Source organism: Propithecus coquereli, unplaced genomic scaffold (assembly GCF_000956105.1).
Source record: "Propithecus coquereli isolate 6110/MARCELLA unplaced genomic scaffold, Pcoq_1.0 Scaffold869, whole genome shotgun sequence".
Taxonomy (NCBI): Eukaryota; Metazoa; Chordata; class Mammalia; order Primates; family Indriidae; genus Propithecus; species Propithecus coquereli.
In genome coordinates, this window is record NW_012154940.1 from 202,781 (window position 1) to 218,537 (window position 15,757).

Below are 15,757 nucleotides of genomic sequence, written 5' to 3' on the forward strand. Positions count from 1 at the left end.
CCTGCTGCCCCAGACACGGCGCCATGTTTTTGGGGAGGCTGGAAAGGCTTCGCGTCTCAGGGCCCTGACCCCTGGCATGTGGCCGCGGACCGTGGCCAGCTCCACCATCTCCCCTGCTTGGCAGGGTCTGTGACTGGAATCCAGGAGAGACAGGGGTCCCTTTGCAGCCCCCGAGACCCTGCCCTCCCAGAAGGGTGCCTGTGAACCCCAGAGTCAGGCGCTGGGCGGGCTGTGGCCGCTTTGCCAACCCGACATCGCCCGCTGAGGCCAGAGCGGCGCCCAATGGCCGGCCGCGGGACTGCAGGCCTGTCCACCTGCCCCGGCTGCCTGTGGAGTCTTGGGACGGTGCTGAGGCCGGGCCCTGGCTGCGGAGGTCGGGGGTTGTGGGGGAGGGTGGGGGGCCAGGGCCTGGCGGGTCGCCCAGTGGGGACAAGGGGCACCTGAATCTGGCACCTTGGGGCGCTGGGTGCGGCGGGCTGGCCAAGGCCGCCCCCAATTGCGCTGCTCTCCCGCAGACGGCGCGCCGCTCAGCGAGCTCCCCTGGTCGTCCTCCCTGGCAGTGGTGGCTGTGTCTTTCTCAGGGCTGTTCAGCGTCATCGTCCTCATGCTGGCCTGCTTGTGCTGTAAGAAGGGCGGCATCGGGTTCAAGGTGAGGGCTGGGGGCTGCGGGGCTGCCCACGGGATCCTGGGGCTGGGGACCACGTGGCCCTGAGCTTCCTCCCTCCCCCCACCCCAAAGTGGCTGCTGGTGCCCCAGGCCGCCGTGGGGCTCTCAGGGACGCTGGCCACCACCTCCACCACTTTGGGTGCCCTCTGTGGGGGTGCGGCTGAGGGTGGCCTTGCAGGGCCCCTGCGCTGGCATGGGAGGGTCTCGCCTCCCAGAGGCCCCGACTCCCGTGGCGGAGCCGCGCCCGCAGGGCCCTCGGGTCGCTGCTCACCCGAGGCAGCAAAAGGAGACCAAAGGCGCCAGACGAGCATCCCAGCACTGAAAGCTTCCGGCACTTGCAGTCACCACGGGGGCTGAGGCCAGGCTGTGTGGGGCGAGCTGGTGCACGGCGCCCTCACGGAGCCGCCCTCCGGAGGCCGAATTCTGGAGCAGAGGCCTCCTGTCCCCAGGACAGCGCCCAGATGCTGTCCCCACCCCGCGAGCCCCCGTGGCCACCGCAGGTCCAGCTGCAGGTCTGAGCAGGGAGGACCAGGCAGAGAGGCGCTGGGCTAAGAACCCCAGCCAGAGGCGCCTGCCCCAGAGCCAGCGCGGGCCACGTTCCTGCCAACGCGCAAACTGCGGCCGGGCCAGGGACCTCCGTCACTCACGCCCACGCGGGCCAGCCCCACCCCAGGGCAGGAGGTCAGATTCCTGCTCTCGGAGAGGTCAGGGTGGCCCAGCACAGCACCCCTGCCTGTATTTTGGGGGAACCTTCTTAAGTGACCCTTGCCCCAGCCAGTGTCACCCCACTTTCAGGGAGACAGCCCCAGGGTCCCAGGAGGGGGCCACGGGAGCTCGCACCGACCCACCTGGCAGGCGAGGACAACGCACGTGGCCCTTGCCTTTTCCAAAGCCCACACTTGCCCGCTCACTCACCCTCCGGAACCCTCCGAGGTGGGCCAAGACCCCCTCAACCTGGGGCAGCTGCCTGCCTGAGGGTCCCTGTCCTTTGGCCTGCTGGCACCCGGGGGCTGGGCCCGGCAACACCAGGCATCTTTCCAGAAGATCCTGAGACCAGAGCTTCAAGGTTGCTGGGGCAGGCAGGAGTGGGGTGGGGACCCAGGGGGCCTTTGTATACGCTGCCCCCCTCAGGGCCCAGGAGAACAAGGCCCCAGACTGGGCCAGAACAGCCCCTCCCTGCGCCCTCCTCTCCTCCTCCGTAACATGGTGCCTGGAACATTCCAGCACCAGCGTGCCTCCGCGGCAGGGCCTGCCTCCGCAGTGGGCTCCCTCCTGGGCTCTGGGGGCTGGTGCCGGGCAGGCCCCAATGCTCACGCTGTGCTACCTGATCGCCCGCTGTGCCCGCCGGCCCCGGGCCCCCGGGCGGCAGGTAATGGGCTGCAGCCAGGGCTGACCCGGGTGAGGGGTGGGCGTCTGGGGCCCCCAGCAGAGCCAGGGTGTGGCCTTAGAGGACCCAGGGGGGCTTGGGGGTAGTCTCCGGGCCCTGGGGAGGGGGAGACCAGCCACCTTCCCCCATCTCAGCACGCAGGCCGGGCCTGGAATCCCGGCAGCCTCCAGCCTCGCTTTGCAGTAAGAAAACCAAGGCCCAGAGGAAGGACGGTCCCCACGTCACACAGCCGTGCGAGGGTCCCAGGCTGCCCCGTCCCAGGCCAACTGTCTGTCCACGGGAGCATGAGCTCCGGAGTGGGTGGCCCTCACCCCTCTGAGCCTCAGTTTCCCCGGGGGTTGTGGGGAGGGATGGAGAGAGAGGTTGCACTGAGTGCCCAGGGAGCGGTTGTAAATCGGCCCAGGACTTCCTTGGGGACTTTGGCTCTGGGCTCAGGAATGTGCTCCGCACCTGGGGGTGGGGTCTCCCCTAGACAGGTGCGGCCGCATTTCAAAATAGCAGCCCAGCCAGGAGCGGCCCCGCCCAGGGCTGCCCAGAGCCAGGCTCTTAAGGAGCTCAGGGAGGTGGTGTGGCCACTGGGGATGAGGTCCAATGGCTGCCTCGGGCACATGGCCGTGGTAGGTGGGGTGCCCGATGGGGTGAGGATGGCTGGGGGGGCTGCTGCTCCGGGGTGCCCAGGAATGCCTCTTTGTCCTGGCAGAGGGAGGAGCTTCTCCCAGAGGACTTCGGGGTAGGGGTGCTGTCCCATGGCAGGGACGGCCTACGGGCGGGGCCCGGGGTGAGGGGCTGCTAGGGGGGTGTTTGGGGGCTGAGGAGTGTTGGGGCCAGTTCTGGATGGGCAGGGTGGCCAGCTTCTGTCCCCTCGCCTTCGGTCCTTGGTTCCCCGTCCTCCCATGTGGGGCTGGGCCTGGGCCTGGGCCTGGGCTTGGGCTGCCCATGGTGGGGCAGGGGCAGGAGCTGGGCTGGGAAGAAAGGCTCTTAAAGCGGCCGTAGCCCGGCCTGCAGGAGCCTCTCATGTGCCCGCCGGCCTGGCCTGCAGGAGTTTGAGAATGTGGAGGGGGAAGAGTATGCGGCCGACTTCTCGGTGCAGGGCTCCCCGGCTGCGGCGGCACAGAACGGGCCCGACGTGTACGTCCTGCCGCTCACCGAGGTCTCCCTGCCCATGGCCAAGCAGCCGGGGCGCTCAGGTGAGTGTGCCAGGTACGGCGCGGGGGGGCCTCACCCCAGCCTTCCCTCGGGTGTGGTGCTGGGCGAGGGTGTCGGCGGGAGGTTGGCGGGGCAGGATCCTGGGGAGCTCCACAGGTTGGGGCAGGGGGCTGGGGCGCCTGGCTGGGCTGAGGGTGTGTGGCCCCTTCCAGGCTTGGGCCCAGCTGCCAGCAGGCTGGGCCGCACTCCGCCCGCTCCGAGGGGCTGCCCAGCAGAGGGGCAGTGGTGGTGCTGGCCGGGGGGGCGGGTTGGCTGCCCGCCAGTCCTGGGTGTAGCCGCCCAAATGCTGGGGCGGGGGCTCAGCTCCTCTGAAGTCCTCAGATGCTTGACCCCAGATTCCTGCCCCTTGGCATCACCAGCCTGCGGAGACACGGGTTCCATTGTGCCCGGCTGGAGAGGGGAGCGGGTAGGACCCCGTGGGCAGCCGTAAACTGGCCTTTCACTCAGGCCCGGGGTGGGGGTCCGGCCCGGCGGGCGCAGGCAGGCCTGCTGTGGCCTCCACAGGCCATGGGCTGCCTCTGCCATGTCGTGCATCTGCCCATCCTGGGGTCGCTGCCCCTCGGCTGATGCTGGGGAAATGGCTGAGCTTGGGGACCCCTCTCCATCCAGTCCTGCAGCCTGGGCAGTGCATGGGGGTCCCTGGCCTCTCAGGCTGGCTCCATGAAAGCTTCTAGCCAAGGACTGCCCCTCCTCACTGTCCACCCCCAGCTTCTCCGGAACACTGAGGGAGGCGTGTCCGCCCAGAGAGCGGAGCCACTGCTGGCCCTGGGAGGGCCCTGTTGGCACCAGGGCCATTGCCGTGGCAAGGAGTAGCCCACCCCACCTGCCCTGAGAGTCTAGCCTTCACTGTGGTCTGGGCTTCTAGGGTAGACCCAGGAAGGACCAGTAGCCGCCACCTCCCCAGGCCCAGGGTGTCCTGCCTGTCCCCCTCTGGCCCCCAAGTCTCCTGGAGGCAGGGTCGCCGGTGCGGCAGGAGTCAGGGCCCGGTCTGTCGGCCGGCCCGAGGGCCGCGGCTGCCCACACACTCATGAGAGCCCTTGCACGGCCCCTGGCCTTCCTGGAGAATGGTCTCCGGGAACACGGGCGCAGGAACCCGGAGGAGGGCAGTGGTTGCCTATTTTCTCCATTTTTGCATCTCTGGTCACAGCTTTCTAGGGGACACCTGCTTCCAGGGTGGAGAGATTTGGGGGGGAGGTTAAGGGCTCTGAGCCTGGGCAGGGGTCCCAGCCCCTCTGGAGGCCGCAGAGGGTGAGCACAGCCAGGCAGTGCCGGGAGGTGCCACTTCCGTTGATACAATCATGCCCTGCCACTGTCCCCGCATCCACGGTCAGGAGCCTGGACACCCCAGGGCTGGAGGGTGGTGTGCCCAGCAGACTCAGGACACGGGCTCAGGACGCAGCCTAGCAGGAGCCCCCCAGATCCCGCTCAGCACCAGTCAACATTTTCTGGGTCTCCGGGCCCTGGCAGGAGCCCCTCCCCTGGACGCTCCTGGCAGCCACGCGCAGCGCACCCACTGGCCCCCGGGCAGTCGGCGTGGGAGCAGAATTCGGGGAATCCCTCGGGGCTCGGGCAGGGCATGCGTGGGCTTGGCCAGCCCTGGCCCCTTCCTCCTGGCCCTCACTGACCCTACCTCCCGCTGACCTCAGCCAGCTGCCCGCGGGAGAATGGGCCCAGTGTGCTCCGTGCAGGGCTGTGCCAAGCGGCCCCCAACAAAGGGGTCTTTGGTGCGCCTGGCGCGGGGATGCCAGGCTGCGGCAGGGTGGGGGCGGGCCGGCCGCCCCGATGCCCTCCCTGAGCCGCCGCCTCCCGTCCCAGCCACACTGCCTGCCTGGTGCGGCCTATGTGGCAGGTCCAGCTCCAGGCCCTGCTGTCTCGGACCCGGCTCATCCCGTGACTTTGGGCTCCCCTTCCGCGGATCTCCCCAGAGAGATGCCTGGGTGGGGGCATCTGCAGATCTGCGGCTTTTCCTGGCAGCAGCCACCTCTCCTCCCGAGAGGCCCCGGCTCCTGATGGCAGCCCTTGGCTGGCCTCTGCCTTGGTGGTCTGGCCTGCCCTTCCCAGGTGGCACTGGGGCACTTGGGGCGACTCCCCAGGACCGGCAGCCCGCGAGGGGCCAGGTCGGGGGGTGGAGCGGCTGTGCTGGGGTACCTGAGTCTCCACTCTGCTACAGTGCAGCTTCTCAAGTCCACGGACCTGGGCCGGCACAGCCTGCTCTACCTGAAGGAGATCGGCCACGGCTGGTTCGGGAAGGTGAGTGTGTCCGCGGGGCGGGCGGGGTGCGGACCTGCTTTCTTGGGTGTAACTCTGCTGGAGGCGCCTCCCCAGGCCCTGTGTCCTGCTGGGCCCCTCCCGGGGGGGTCCTCAGAGTCTGCCGCAGCCCCTCCCTGGTCCCAGTGCCAGAGGGGCTGAGAGGAGCCTGAGGAGGGGTGGTCCAGGCTTCTCCCCGGACCCCAGCCTGGCCGGGACGACTGGGTCCCGCTTCCTCGCTGCAGAAACCCCGAGAGCGCGAGCACAGCTGGGGCCTCGGGGGAATGACAAGAAAGACTCAGAGTACCGCAGCTGGAAGGGGTCGCTGGGAGGGGCAGACCCATGCTGCAAATGAGTAAACTGAGGCACAGAAAGTGGCTTGTCGGGGGGGGGGCAGCAGAAGAGAAAGGTCTGGAAGCCCCTGCCCGGGAGGGGCGGCTGCGGTGATGCCTGTCCCGCAGGTGTTCCTGGGGGAGGTGAACTCGGGCGTGAGCAGCGCGCAGGTGGTGGTCAAGGAGCTGAAGGCCAGCGCCAGCGTGCAGGAGCAGGTGCAGTTCCTGGAGGAGGCGCAGCCTCACAGGTGGGCACAGCGGGCGGCCGAGGTGGGGTGGGCCCAGCCCGTGACAGAGCCCCGGCCACCGCCCCCTCCTCTGGGCTCTTGCAGGGCCCTGCAGCACAGCAACCTGCTCCAGTGCCTGGCGCAGTGCGCCGAGGTGACGCCCTACCTGCTGGTGATGGAGTTCTGCCCGCTGGTGAGTCGCCGCCCGCGGCCCCGTCCACCCTCCCCCTAGCCGGCTACCGGTGGCCTCTGCTGAGCTGGGCCTTGCTTGCCCTGCCGGTGTGTAGTGCCAGCCCCCGTGGGCCTCACACCCCCCTAAAGCGGGATCCTGGAGGGCCCTGCCCCAACCCCCAGAGGAGGCCCACAGGGGCGGGGTGGCCCAGATCAGTCGGGAGAGGGCTGGGGGCCGACAGCCGCTTGCCCACCTGCTGTGCCCCCCAAGGTCCAGCACAGGGCGTCCCGGCAGCCGTGCGGGCCCATCCGCCCCCTTAGCTCCGAGTGGGGCCTGGCACTCGCTGGGCACGCGGCCCTCCCAGGGGCTGGTCACTGTGGGCAGTGGCACCCAGCTGGGCCCCCCGTCCCTCGCGTCGGGGGGTGCTGACGCGGAGGTGGGTGTATGGGGTCCCCCAGGGAGCTGGTGCCCCCTCCCCAGCTGCTGGTGACCCGCTGCGCTCCCCGTCGGCAGGGAGACCTCAAGGGTTACCTGCGGAGCTGCCGGGTGACAGAGTCCATGGCCCCTGACCCCCTGACCCTGCAGCGCATGGCCTGCGAGGTGGCCTGTGGCGTCCTGCACCTGCACCGCCACAACTACGTGCACAGGTGAGGGCCGGGAAGCCCTGGGGCCGGGTCCCTGCTCTGCCATGACCTTGGGCGGGTTCACCCTGGGCCTCAGCCCGTCCCCTGAGGAAGGGACTTTTGGGCGACTCCTCCTTTGGGGGGGTGCCGTGAGGATGGACCAGGCCGTGCTTACACGGCATCCGACAGCAACCCTGCAAAGGAATTCTACTGAATTTCTTAAAGATCGGCGAGATAGGGGTTTGACGTCTGCTTTGCAGGATTAAATGAAGAACCCCATACTGTCCTCCGGGCCTGTCCTCTGTCCCCCAGGCAGCAGCCACCACCCAGAGTGCCCACGCCCTCTGCGTCCCTCAGGCAGCAATGGGAGGACTTAGCTGGCCCTGTAGCGGGAGGGAGGGCTCCCCTGTCCCGCCCTGGCAGCCACAATACCCAGCCCCGGGGAGCCCGGGGGACGTGCTGGAAGAAGTGGCGTTGGACGCGTGGCCCGCCAGCCCCGGACGCCGCACGGCCGTCCTCCCCAGCAATATCCTGGTGCTGAGTGATGACTCAGGCGACTCCAGCATCAGTGATTTTGTTGAAGAGGGCAGCTGCCAGCCTCCTGACCTGCCCGCCACGCCCCTGCCCCAGGAAGCAGCCCCGCAGCTGTCCCCAGGCACTCAGATGTGGGCCGCTGCGGGGAGAGACAGGCGGCCCCGGCCCATCCTGCCGTTGAGTGCGCAGCACGGCAGCAGCATGGTGGGTGTGGGCTGACCCGTACCTGCCCCGAACACCCGTGGGACCTCCAGCCTGGCAGGGGATAAAGCCAGCAGCCTGGGCCACTGGGTTGGAGGTCTCTGCCCTGCCCTAGGGCCAGGAGGGGGGCCTGGGCAAGCCTCAGCTCTGGCCCTGTTGTGGGTAGGGCTGGGCCAGGTCCTGGTGTGTGGACTCTGGCAGCTGTCAGGACACTCCAGGCCTCAGTTTACCATGGAGCCAAGGGTGATGGTGTAGTGGGGTTGGGAGAAAAACTGCAGATGGGCAGGGCTGGGGCTCTGGCTGCCCTGGCGTGGCCCTGAAAGACAGGGCAGAGGGTGTGGGGGGTTCTAGGGCTGGCCGGGTAGTGCCTTCCCTGGGCCCCCAGACAGGCAGGCTCCAGCCCTGTCTTGCCTCTCTTTGCTCACCTGCACCGCAAGGTCGGAGGCAAACCTCGCAAAGCAGCAGTGCTGGGTGCAGGGGTGGGGCCCTGGGCAGCAGGGGAAGGGGAGGGCAGAGCAACTCCTCAGACTCCCCTTCTGACCCGCCCGCCGGCTGAGCCCAGGACACCCTGGGCCGAAAGCCATCCTGGACGGCCCAGCCCGGCCCACCCGGCTGACCGTGCCCTTCCCCGCAGCGACTTGGCCCTGCGGAGCTGCCTGCTCACGGCCGACCTGACGGTGAAGCTCGGCGACTACGGCTTGTCCCACTGCAAATACAGAGTGAGTGGGGCGGGGCGGGGTGCAGGGCCGGGCCGGCCGCCCGGCAGAGGTGACCCTGTCCGCTCTGGGTGCCCGCAGGAAGACTACTTCGTGACCGCAGACCAGCTGTGGGTGCCGCTGCGCTGGGTCGCGCCTGAGCTGGTGGACGAGGTGCACGGCAACCTGCTCGTGGCGGACCAGACCAAGGCCGGCAACGTGTGGTGAGCGCGGCTCCCCGGGCGGCGTGCGGTCGTGGGGGTGCTGCCGCCTGTGGGGCTGGGTTGGGGGGGGGCGGCAGAACAGGGTCAGGGTGCCCAGGCCGCCAAGGGCCCGCTGGGCTGATGCCCACCAATCGCGGGGACTCAGAGGCCTCTTCTAGAGTCAAAAGCCCGCTGTGAGCAACAGAGGGGCTCGCCCTCCTGGGCAGGGCCCCAACCTGCCCTGGCCCCCAGAGAGGGTCTGGGTGGGGTGTTGGCTGCCTCAGGGGTGGAGGTGAGGCCGTGTAGGGTGCAGGGCATCCCCATGACCGTGGGCTGGAGGCCCCCCCGATTCTGAGTTCCCAGCCTAAGCCTGGCCTGTAGGGTCCACAGGCCTTGGGAGCGTCTCCCGCTGTGGGGGTGCCCGTTCCTGGCCTTCGCCGGCCTCTCCTGCCCCCTCCCGACCCCTCTGCACCCCAGGCCTCCCTGCCCCTCTGCTCCTGCTGGGCCGTGGACCAGCCCTTCCTGACTCGCAGGGCCTCTGCTGAGCAGGTTGACCCTGTAGCCCGCCCTGTCTCGGATGCTGCTCCCTTCCCCAGCCCTTGCCACTCACTGCATGCAAGCCGGGGTCCCCAGTCGCAGGGCTTGGCCAAGGCCTCCGTGACTGCTCCCGCTGTTGCCAAATCGGCTCTGTCTCATTCCCCAGCTGGAGACAGCCTGGGGTCCAGGGGAGCTGGGTGCAGCTACTAGAAGGAGCCCCCAGACCCCCCCATGCAGCTTCCCCCAGCCCTACCCGTGCTAGGCTGGAGTGTCCCCAGACAGCCCCCCAGCCCCTTGCCGGCTCCGAGGCAGATCCCCACTTGGCACGGTGTCTGGTCTGCCGTGTGTCAAGCGAGCACGTGAACGAGCAAACGTGCACTTGGCCCCCGCGAGCCGGGCAGGCTGTGATCTGCTGAGCACGCTGGGCTTGGGCCTGGCTGGGGAGGTGTGTTCCACCCCTTTATGGCAGGGGATATGCTGTCCTTGTGGAGGGGTGGCTGTTGTGGCACTGAGCCCTGGTCCTGGAGGCGCTGGCGTGACGACAGGAGCTGCCCTGCAGGCATCCACGGGATCCCGTGTGGCCTGTGCCACGGCCCTGCCGTGTCTCATGGTTGTCACCCTGCAGGTCCCTGGGTGTGACCATCTGGGAGCTCTTCGAGCTGGGCGTGCAGCCCTACCCCCAGCACTCGGACCGGCAGGTGCTGGCCTACGCCATCCGGGAGCAGCAGCTCAAGCTGCCCAAGCCCCAGCTGCAGCTGACCCTGTCGGACCGCTGGTGAGGATGCCCTGCCCCGCCCTGGCGGGAAGGCCGAGGTGGGGGTGCCCCAGTCAGGCAGAGGCGGCTCCACCTGATGCCTGGGGATCCCCCCACCCGGCCTCCTCTGACCTCACACGCAGCCTCTGTGTCCCCCTAAGCAGGGAGGGATGACCTGGGGGAAGTGCCCAGCCCACCAACTGCCCCCATGTGCGGGGCCTCGGAAGACTTGGGGTATCACTGAATGAAGCGAGAGGTGTCCCCAACTGCCCTCAAGGCGCTTTGCGTGAAGGGGAGCCCCACGCCTCCCCCCTGGGGGTTCCTGGCCTGGGCCACCCACGGGCCCTCCCCACAGGTACGAGGTGATGCAGTTCTGCTGGCTGCAGCCGGAGCAGCGGCCCACAGCGGAGGAGGTGCACCTGCTGCTGTCCTACCTGTGCGCCAAGGGCGCCACCGAGGCGGAGGAGGAGTTTGAGCGGCGCTGGCGCTCGCTGCGGCCCGGTGGGGGCGGCCCTGGTTCGGGGGTGGCGGGCCCCGCGGCGGAGCTCATCTCCGCCTCGTCCTTCCCGCTGCTGGAGCAGTTCGCGGGCGATGGCTTCCACGCGGACGGCGACGACGTGCTCACAGTGACCGAGACAAGCCGCGGCCTCAACTTTGAGTACAAGTGGGAGGCCGGCGGTGGCGCCGAGGCCTTCCCGCCGCTGCCGGGGGCCGCGCCCTGCCCGGGCCGCGCCGCGTGCCTGCAGGAGCTCTGCGCCCCCGACGGCGCGCCCCCTGGCGTGGTGCCCGTACTCAGTGCGCACAGCCCGTCGGTGGGCAGCGAGTACTTCATCCGCCTGGAGGAGGCCGTGCCTGCCGCAGGCCACGACCCCGACTGTGCCGGCTGCACTCCCGGCCCCCCTGCCACCGACCAGGACGACGACTCGGATGGCAGTGCCGCTGCCTCCCTGGCAATGGAACCGCTGCTGGGCCACACGCCACAGGCTGACGGCCCCTGGGGTGGACGCGACCCCCACCCACGCAGGGGCCTCGGCAGGGACCCGTTCTGCCGCTCGCCCTCACCAGGGCCCCTGATGCCCACGGAGTGCGGAGCCCAGAACGCAGATTGGGGCGTGACCCCCTTCTGCCCGCCCCTGTTCAAGGACCCGCTGGGCGCATCCCCCTCGGGGAGCTCGGGGGCCCGGCCATCACTGGGTGAGGAGCTGGGGGAGGCTGGAGCGCCAATGGCCGCCCAGCAGACACGCTGGAGCTCCAATGTGTCGGCCAACAACAACAGCGGCAGCCGCGATCCAGAGTCTTGGGACCCCGGCTACGGGGGCAGCTACATGGACAACGGCCCCAGCCCGAAGCAGACCCCTGGGGCCTCCCCTGAGCGGGGCCACCCCCTGGCACAGGAGGGCCCCAGAGAGCCTCTGCTTGGGCTGCAGGCAGCCTCCCCTGGCCAGGAGCCAGGCTGCTGTCCCGACCTCCCCCATCTGTGCCCTGCCCAGGGCCTGGCACCGGCTGTCTCCCTGGTCACACCCCCCTGGACAGAGGCAGCCGTTGGCGGGGGTGACCCCCAGGCAGAGCCCAAGCTTGCTGTGGAGGCTGAGGGCTCTGCTGGGCCCCTTCCCTCCCTCCCCTCCCCTTCCCAGCAGGGAGCCCTGCTTCCCTCAGAGGCGGCCGGTGCCCCTGACGTCCTGCCTGACTCGCCCACCGAGCCGGCTCAGGCTGCTGACAACGGTCGCAGCTGCTGCCACGAAGTGCAGGTGGCCAGCAGTGAGGACGAGGACACAACCGAGACCACTTCAGGCGTCTTCACCGACTTGTCCAGCGACGGTCTGCGCTCTGAGAAGCCGGACGTAGCGCCCGCCTTGCGCTCTCTGCAGAAGCAGGTCGGGACCCCCGACTCCCTGGACTCGCTGGACATCCCGTTCTCAGCCAGTGATGGTGGCGGTGAGGTCTCCAGCCCATCAGCTACCGGCACCCCCAGCGGGCAGCCCCGAGCCCTGGACAGCGGCTATGACACGGAGAACTACGAGTCCCCCGAGTTTGTGCTCAAGGAGGCGCACGAGTGCGAGCCTGAGGCCTTCGGGGAGCTGGCCCCGGAGGGCGAGAGCCCCGGGCCCGAGACTCGGCTCTCGGCTTCCCTCGCTGGCCTCAGCGAGAAGAACCCCTATCGAGACTCGGCCTACTTCTCAGACCTGGATGCCGAGTCCGAGCCCCCCACGGGCCCGAGGGAGAAGTGCAGTGGGGTCCAGGCCCCCGGGCCAGAGCCAGGCCTGAAAAGCCCGCAGAGCCCTGGGCAGCGGTCTGTGCCTGGGCCTGGGGTGCCCGGGGAGGCCCAGGGCGCTGGCCTCAGGGAGGCGCTGCCACCATCGCTCTCGCTGGACAGGTCTTCCCCAGAGCCAAGCGCCAGCCCCAGGCCAGAGCCTCCTGAGTCCCCAGGCCCAGCCAAGGTGCCGCCTGTGCCCGAGCCCAGCAGCTCCAAGCTTGTCCTGCTGACCCCAGTGCCACCAAGCTCAGAAGGTGACAGCTCTGGGCTCCAAGGGACCCCAGGACTGTTGTCAGGGCTGGCCCCGCAGGATCGGACAGGGGGTGTGGGTGCCCCCCGAACCCCGCTCTGCCTGGCTCTGCCCGGCCTCCCTGCAGCCTTGGAGGGCCGGCTGGAGGAGGAGGAGGAGGACAGTGAGGACAGCGACGAGTCGGACGAGGAGCTCCGCTGCTACAGCATCCAGGAGCCCAGCGAGGAGAGCGAGGAGGAGGTGCCGGCGGTGCCCGTGGTGGTGGCCGAGAGCCAGAGCGCGCGCAACCTGCGCGGCCTGCTGAAGATGCCCAGCCTGCTGTCCGAGGCCTTCTGCGAGGACCTGGACCGCAAGAAGAAAGCCGTGTCCTTCTTCGACGACGTCACCGTCTACCTCTTCGACCAGGTGGGCCGCAGCGCGGGGCCTGCCTGGGGCGGGGTGGGCGCCCGAGGGAAGAGCCGGCCTGAGCCACGTGGTGCTGGCCCCTCTAGGAAAGCCCCACTCGGGAGCTCGGGGAGCCCTTCCCTGGTGCCAAGGATTCGCCGCCCGCGTTCCTGGCGGGCAGCCCCGGCTCCCCCATTGCCCCGGGCCGGCCGGGGCAGGAGGACTCGACCCGCGGAGGCTCCGCCGTGGAGGATGGTGAGCGGGGCGGGGTGGGCCTGGGCGGAGGGGTCCGTGACGTCACAGAGAGCAGGTGGGGCCCCGGTCCCGGGCACGAGTGACGCGGCGGCCCGGTGGCAGGCGGTGCGTTCGAGTGGGACGACGACCTCCCGTCGATGCCAGTCAAGGCGGCCTTCGCGATGGCCCCCACCCCGGCCACACCCGCATCGCGCTTCACCGTGTCGCCCGCGCCCGCGTCGCGTTTCTCCATCACGCATGTGTCCGACTGCGACGCCGACTCCACGGGAGGTGAGGCTGTGCGGGCGGGCCCGAGGGTGGTGCTGGCCCTGTCCGCGTCCCAGACCTAGCCCGGCCCGCCAGCCCCAGGGCTTGGCTTTCTCCCCCCGCGCCCTACCTGGCCCTGAGCCTCACCAGGGTTGCGCGCTCAGGGGCCGCTCCCGTTGCCCCAGCACACCCCCACCGGGCCTGCCGCCCGGCTTCCCTCCAAGCCCACCTCCTGCAGAAGCCCCGGCCTTGCTCCAGGCAGACCCGCGCTCCCCTAGCTGCCGGCCGGTCAGCCTCAGTCCCCTTACAGGGCGCTGTGTCCGAACCAACGGGCAGGTCACTAAGGCAGTTGCATGGCCCTGGCCAGCCCTGTCTGGGCCTCAGTTTCCCTATCTGTAAAAGGAGGACTTGGGGGCATTTGCTGAGTAAGGCTGGGCCTGGGTGTGGGTGATACAGCGAGGAGAAAAATGGGTCTGGCTCTGTCCACCGCCTAGACACAGGCAGGCCGCTGCAGCCACGGGGCCTGAGGGCCGCAGCCCCCCACCAATGGCCCGCGTGGAGGCTGGGGATGGAGGCCAGGTGGGAGTCGTGGTGGAGGAGCCTCTGGCGTCCCCCACGTGTCACGTGGTACCTCCTGCTTGCCAGGCTCTGCCGCGAGTGCAGAGAGTGGGAGTAAAGACGCTTGAGACCCACGAAGCTCCCACCCATTGGGAGCTGGTGTCACCGGAGCGCCTGCCAGGCAGCAGCGAGGATGGTGACCGGGAGTGAGTGTGGACGTGGTCCTGGTGGCTGTCAGCAGATTCCGGTGCCTCCGTGGTCCCCGCAGCACCCTGCAGAAGCACTGGACAAGAGGCCCCTCTCTGGGGTGGTGGATTGGCCATGCCCCCCAGCCCCGTGCTGCCCTGGGGCCAGAATTTATCCTGGACGCTGGGTTTGCTGCTAGCCCTAGGGTGGGGCATCTGTACACGCACGCACATACACACACTCGAGAGGGCCTGCACCTCTGGGTCCTGCAGCTGCTGGACACTCGGCCTCTGAGGCCAGGGGACCTGCTCTTAGCCACCGGGAGCACATTCCCTGTCCGGCTGGCTCCTTCGGTGTTCACAGGACACTTGTGCCCTTGGGCCAGCGAGGCAGAGGCCCCCGAGACAGCAGCAGGCTGCAAGCCTCTCTTGCCCCCGGCCCCCTCCTCCTGGCCCGCCTGGTTCTGGGTTTTGCTCAGCACAAGGAGAGGACCGTGGCTTTCTGACTCTGCTGCCCTCGTCTCAGTCTGTGGCTGTCCCCCTTGGCCGACTCAGCTAGACTGTAGCCCGCTGTGCCACGGGCCGGGGCCGCTCCCACCTGGGTCCCCCTGCTGGAACCTGGGGTGGGTGGCCAGAGACATGGGGGAAGAGGGGTTACAGGCCACACCCCTGCCACATGGGCCCCGTTCTAGAGTGCCCTCGGCGGGGTGGCGGGGGTGGCTCCTGTCTGCAGGGTGCTGCCTGGCCCAGTGCCTCAGCTGCCAAAGGAAGGCGGGAGCCGCAGCCCGACGTCAGGTGGGGGCTCCTGCCTGCAGGGACGGGGACGTGGTGTGGCAGCGCAGGGAATATTTTTGTAACTGCTGTTGCTGGAGCGAGTGGAAGCCGGGTGAGCTTAAGTTATTGTTGCCAAAGAGATGTAAAGTTTCTCATTGCTTTGGGGGCACTTTGTTTTTGGTTTGTGTTTTTTGTTTTTTATTAGTTTGAGGCTTAGGATGCTGGTGCAATGATTTTCTTGTTCCTTTTTTGTTTTTTAAGAGAAATCAAGCTAAGAAAAAAATAGCTTTGTGTGGTGTTTTTTGGGGGGTCCGCAGATAAAGTCCTTATGTTCTTGGCACACCCCGGGGGAGGGAGACAGTGTCCCAGGCCCTGTGTCTGGGGAGGGCTGCTCCCTGCAGCCCTCCCTCTTGTGCTCGACCCTGGCACAGCCAGCGATGGCGAGGGGGGGGCTCCTCCCTGCGCTTCTGGGACTGCGCCTGTGGCTGGTGGGACAGGAGCAGGAGAGTGCGGAGGGTTGGGGGCCTGTGCGCCCACCCTGCCACCTGGGCAGCTGTCCTGCTCTTGGCTTCCTGCCCCAGGGGTGGGCAGCTGCAGGCGGGCTGGGGGTGCCTGAGCCCCTCCTTAGAGGGTCTGTGCGGAACCAGCCGTGCATGAGACCTTTCCAGTTAAGGACTGTTGTCACTGTGGGTCACCATGCTGTATTTCATCCAAAAATGTCAAATAGCACAGATCTGAGGGTAAAGTTTTAAAATCCCACATTTGAGCGGAGGCCCCCGTCCCTGCAGGAAACAGCTGGTGTGGGGGGTGGTCCGCCCAGTATCCTGGAGTGGAGTCTGGTAACAGGACACCCCCGGCCCCTACAGCACACAGCCGCGTGACCCAGGCCACAGCACCTGACACCCTGCCCCGAGAGGCCCCAGCAGCCAGGCTCTGCTTGGGAGCTGGGGAGACCCCCAAACTGCAGTGGGAGTGGGGAGGCCCAGAGCCCCGGCCCCACCCCCAGGTGTAACAGGCGGGGCTTTCGGGGAAGTCCTGCCCTCCCGGCCCTGTGCCCCGCCCCCCCC

General features: G+C 68.7%; 1 protein-coding gene across 2 annotated transcripts; it reads left to right on the plus strand.

The window, feature by feature from the left end:
* Positions 1–569: 569 nt before the first annotated feature.
* On the plus strand, positions 570–14,892 carry AATK (apoptosis-associated tyrosine kinase). Of its 2 annotated transcripts, none has more exons than XM_012664184.1 (13): positions 570–649; positions 3,093–3,240; positions 5,430–5,509; positions 5,968–6,086; positions 6,171–6,258; positions 6,751–6,884; positions 8,230–8,314; positions 8,393–8,514; positions 9,656–9,805; positions 10,140–12,693; positions 12,780–12,927; positions 13,030–13,197; positions 13,819–14,892. In XM_012664184.1, the coding sequence occupies exons 1-13, from the start codon at positions 605–607 to the stop codon at positions 13,857–13,859; spliced, it is 3,882 nt and encodes a 1,293-aa protein (XP_012519638.1). In that variant the 5' UTR covers positions 570–604; the 3' UTR covers positions 13,860–14,892. The 2 variants fall into 2 exon arrangements, with proteins under 2 accessions (XP_012519638.1, XP_012519637.1); XM_012664183.1 differs by having other exon boundaries at positions 592–649; positions 6,718–6,884.
* The last annotated feature ends 865 nt before the right edge of the window (positions 14,893–15,757 follow it).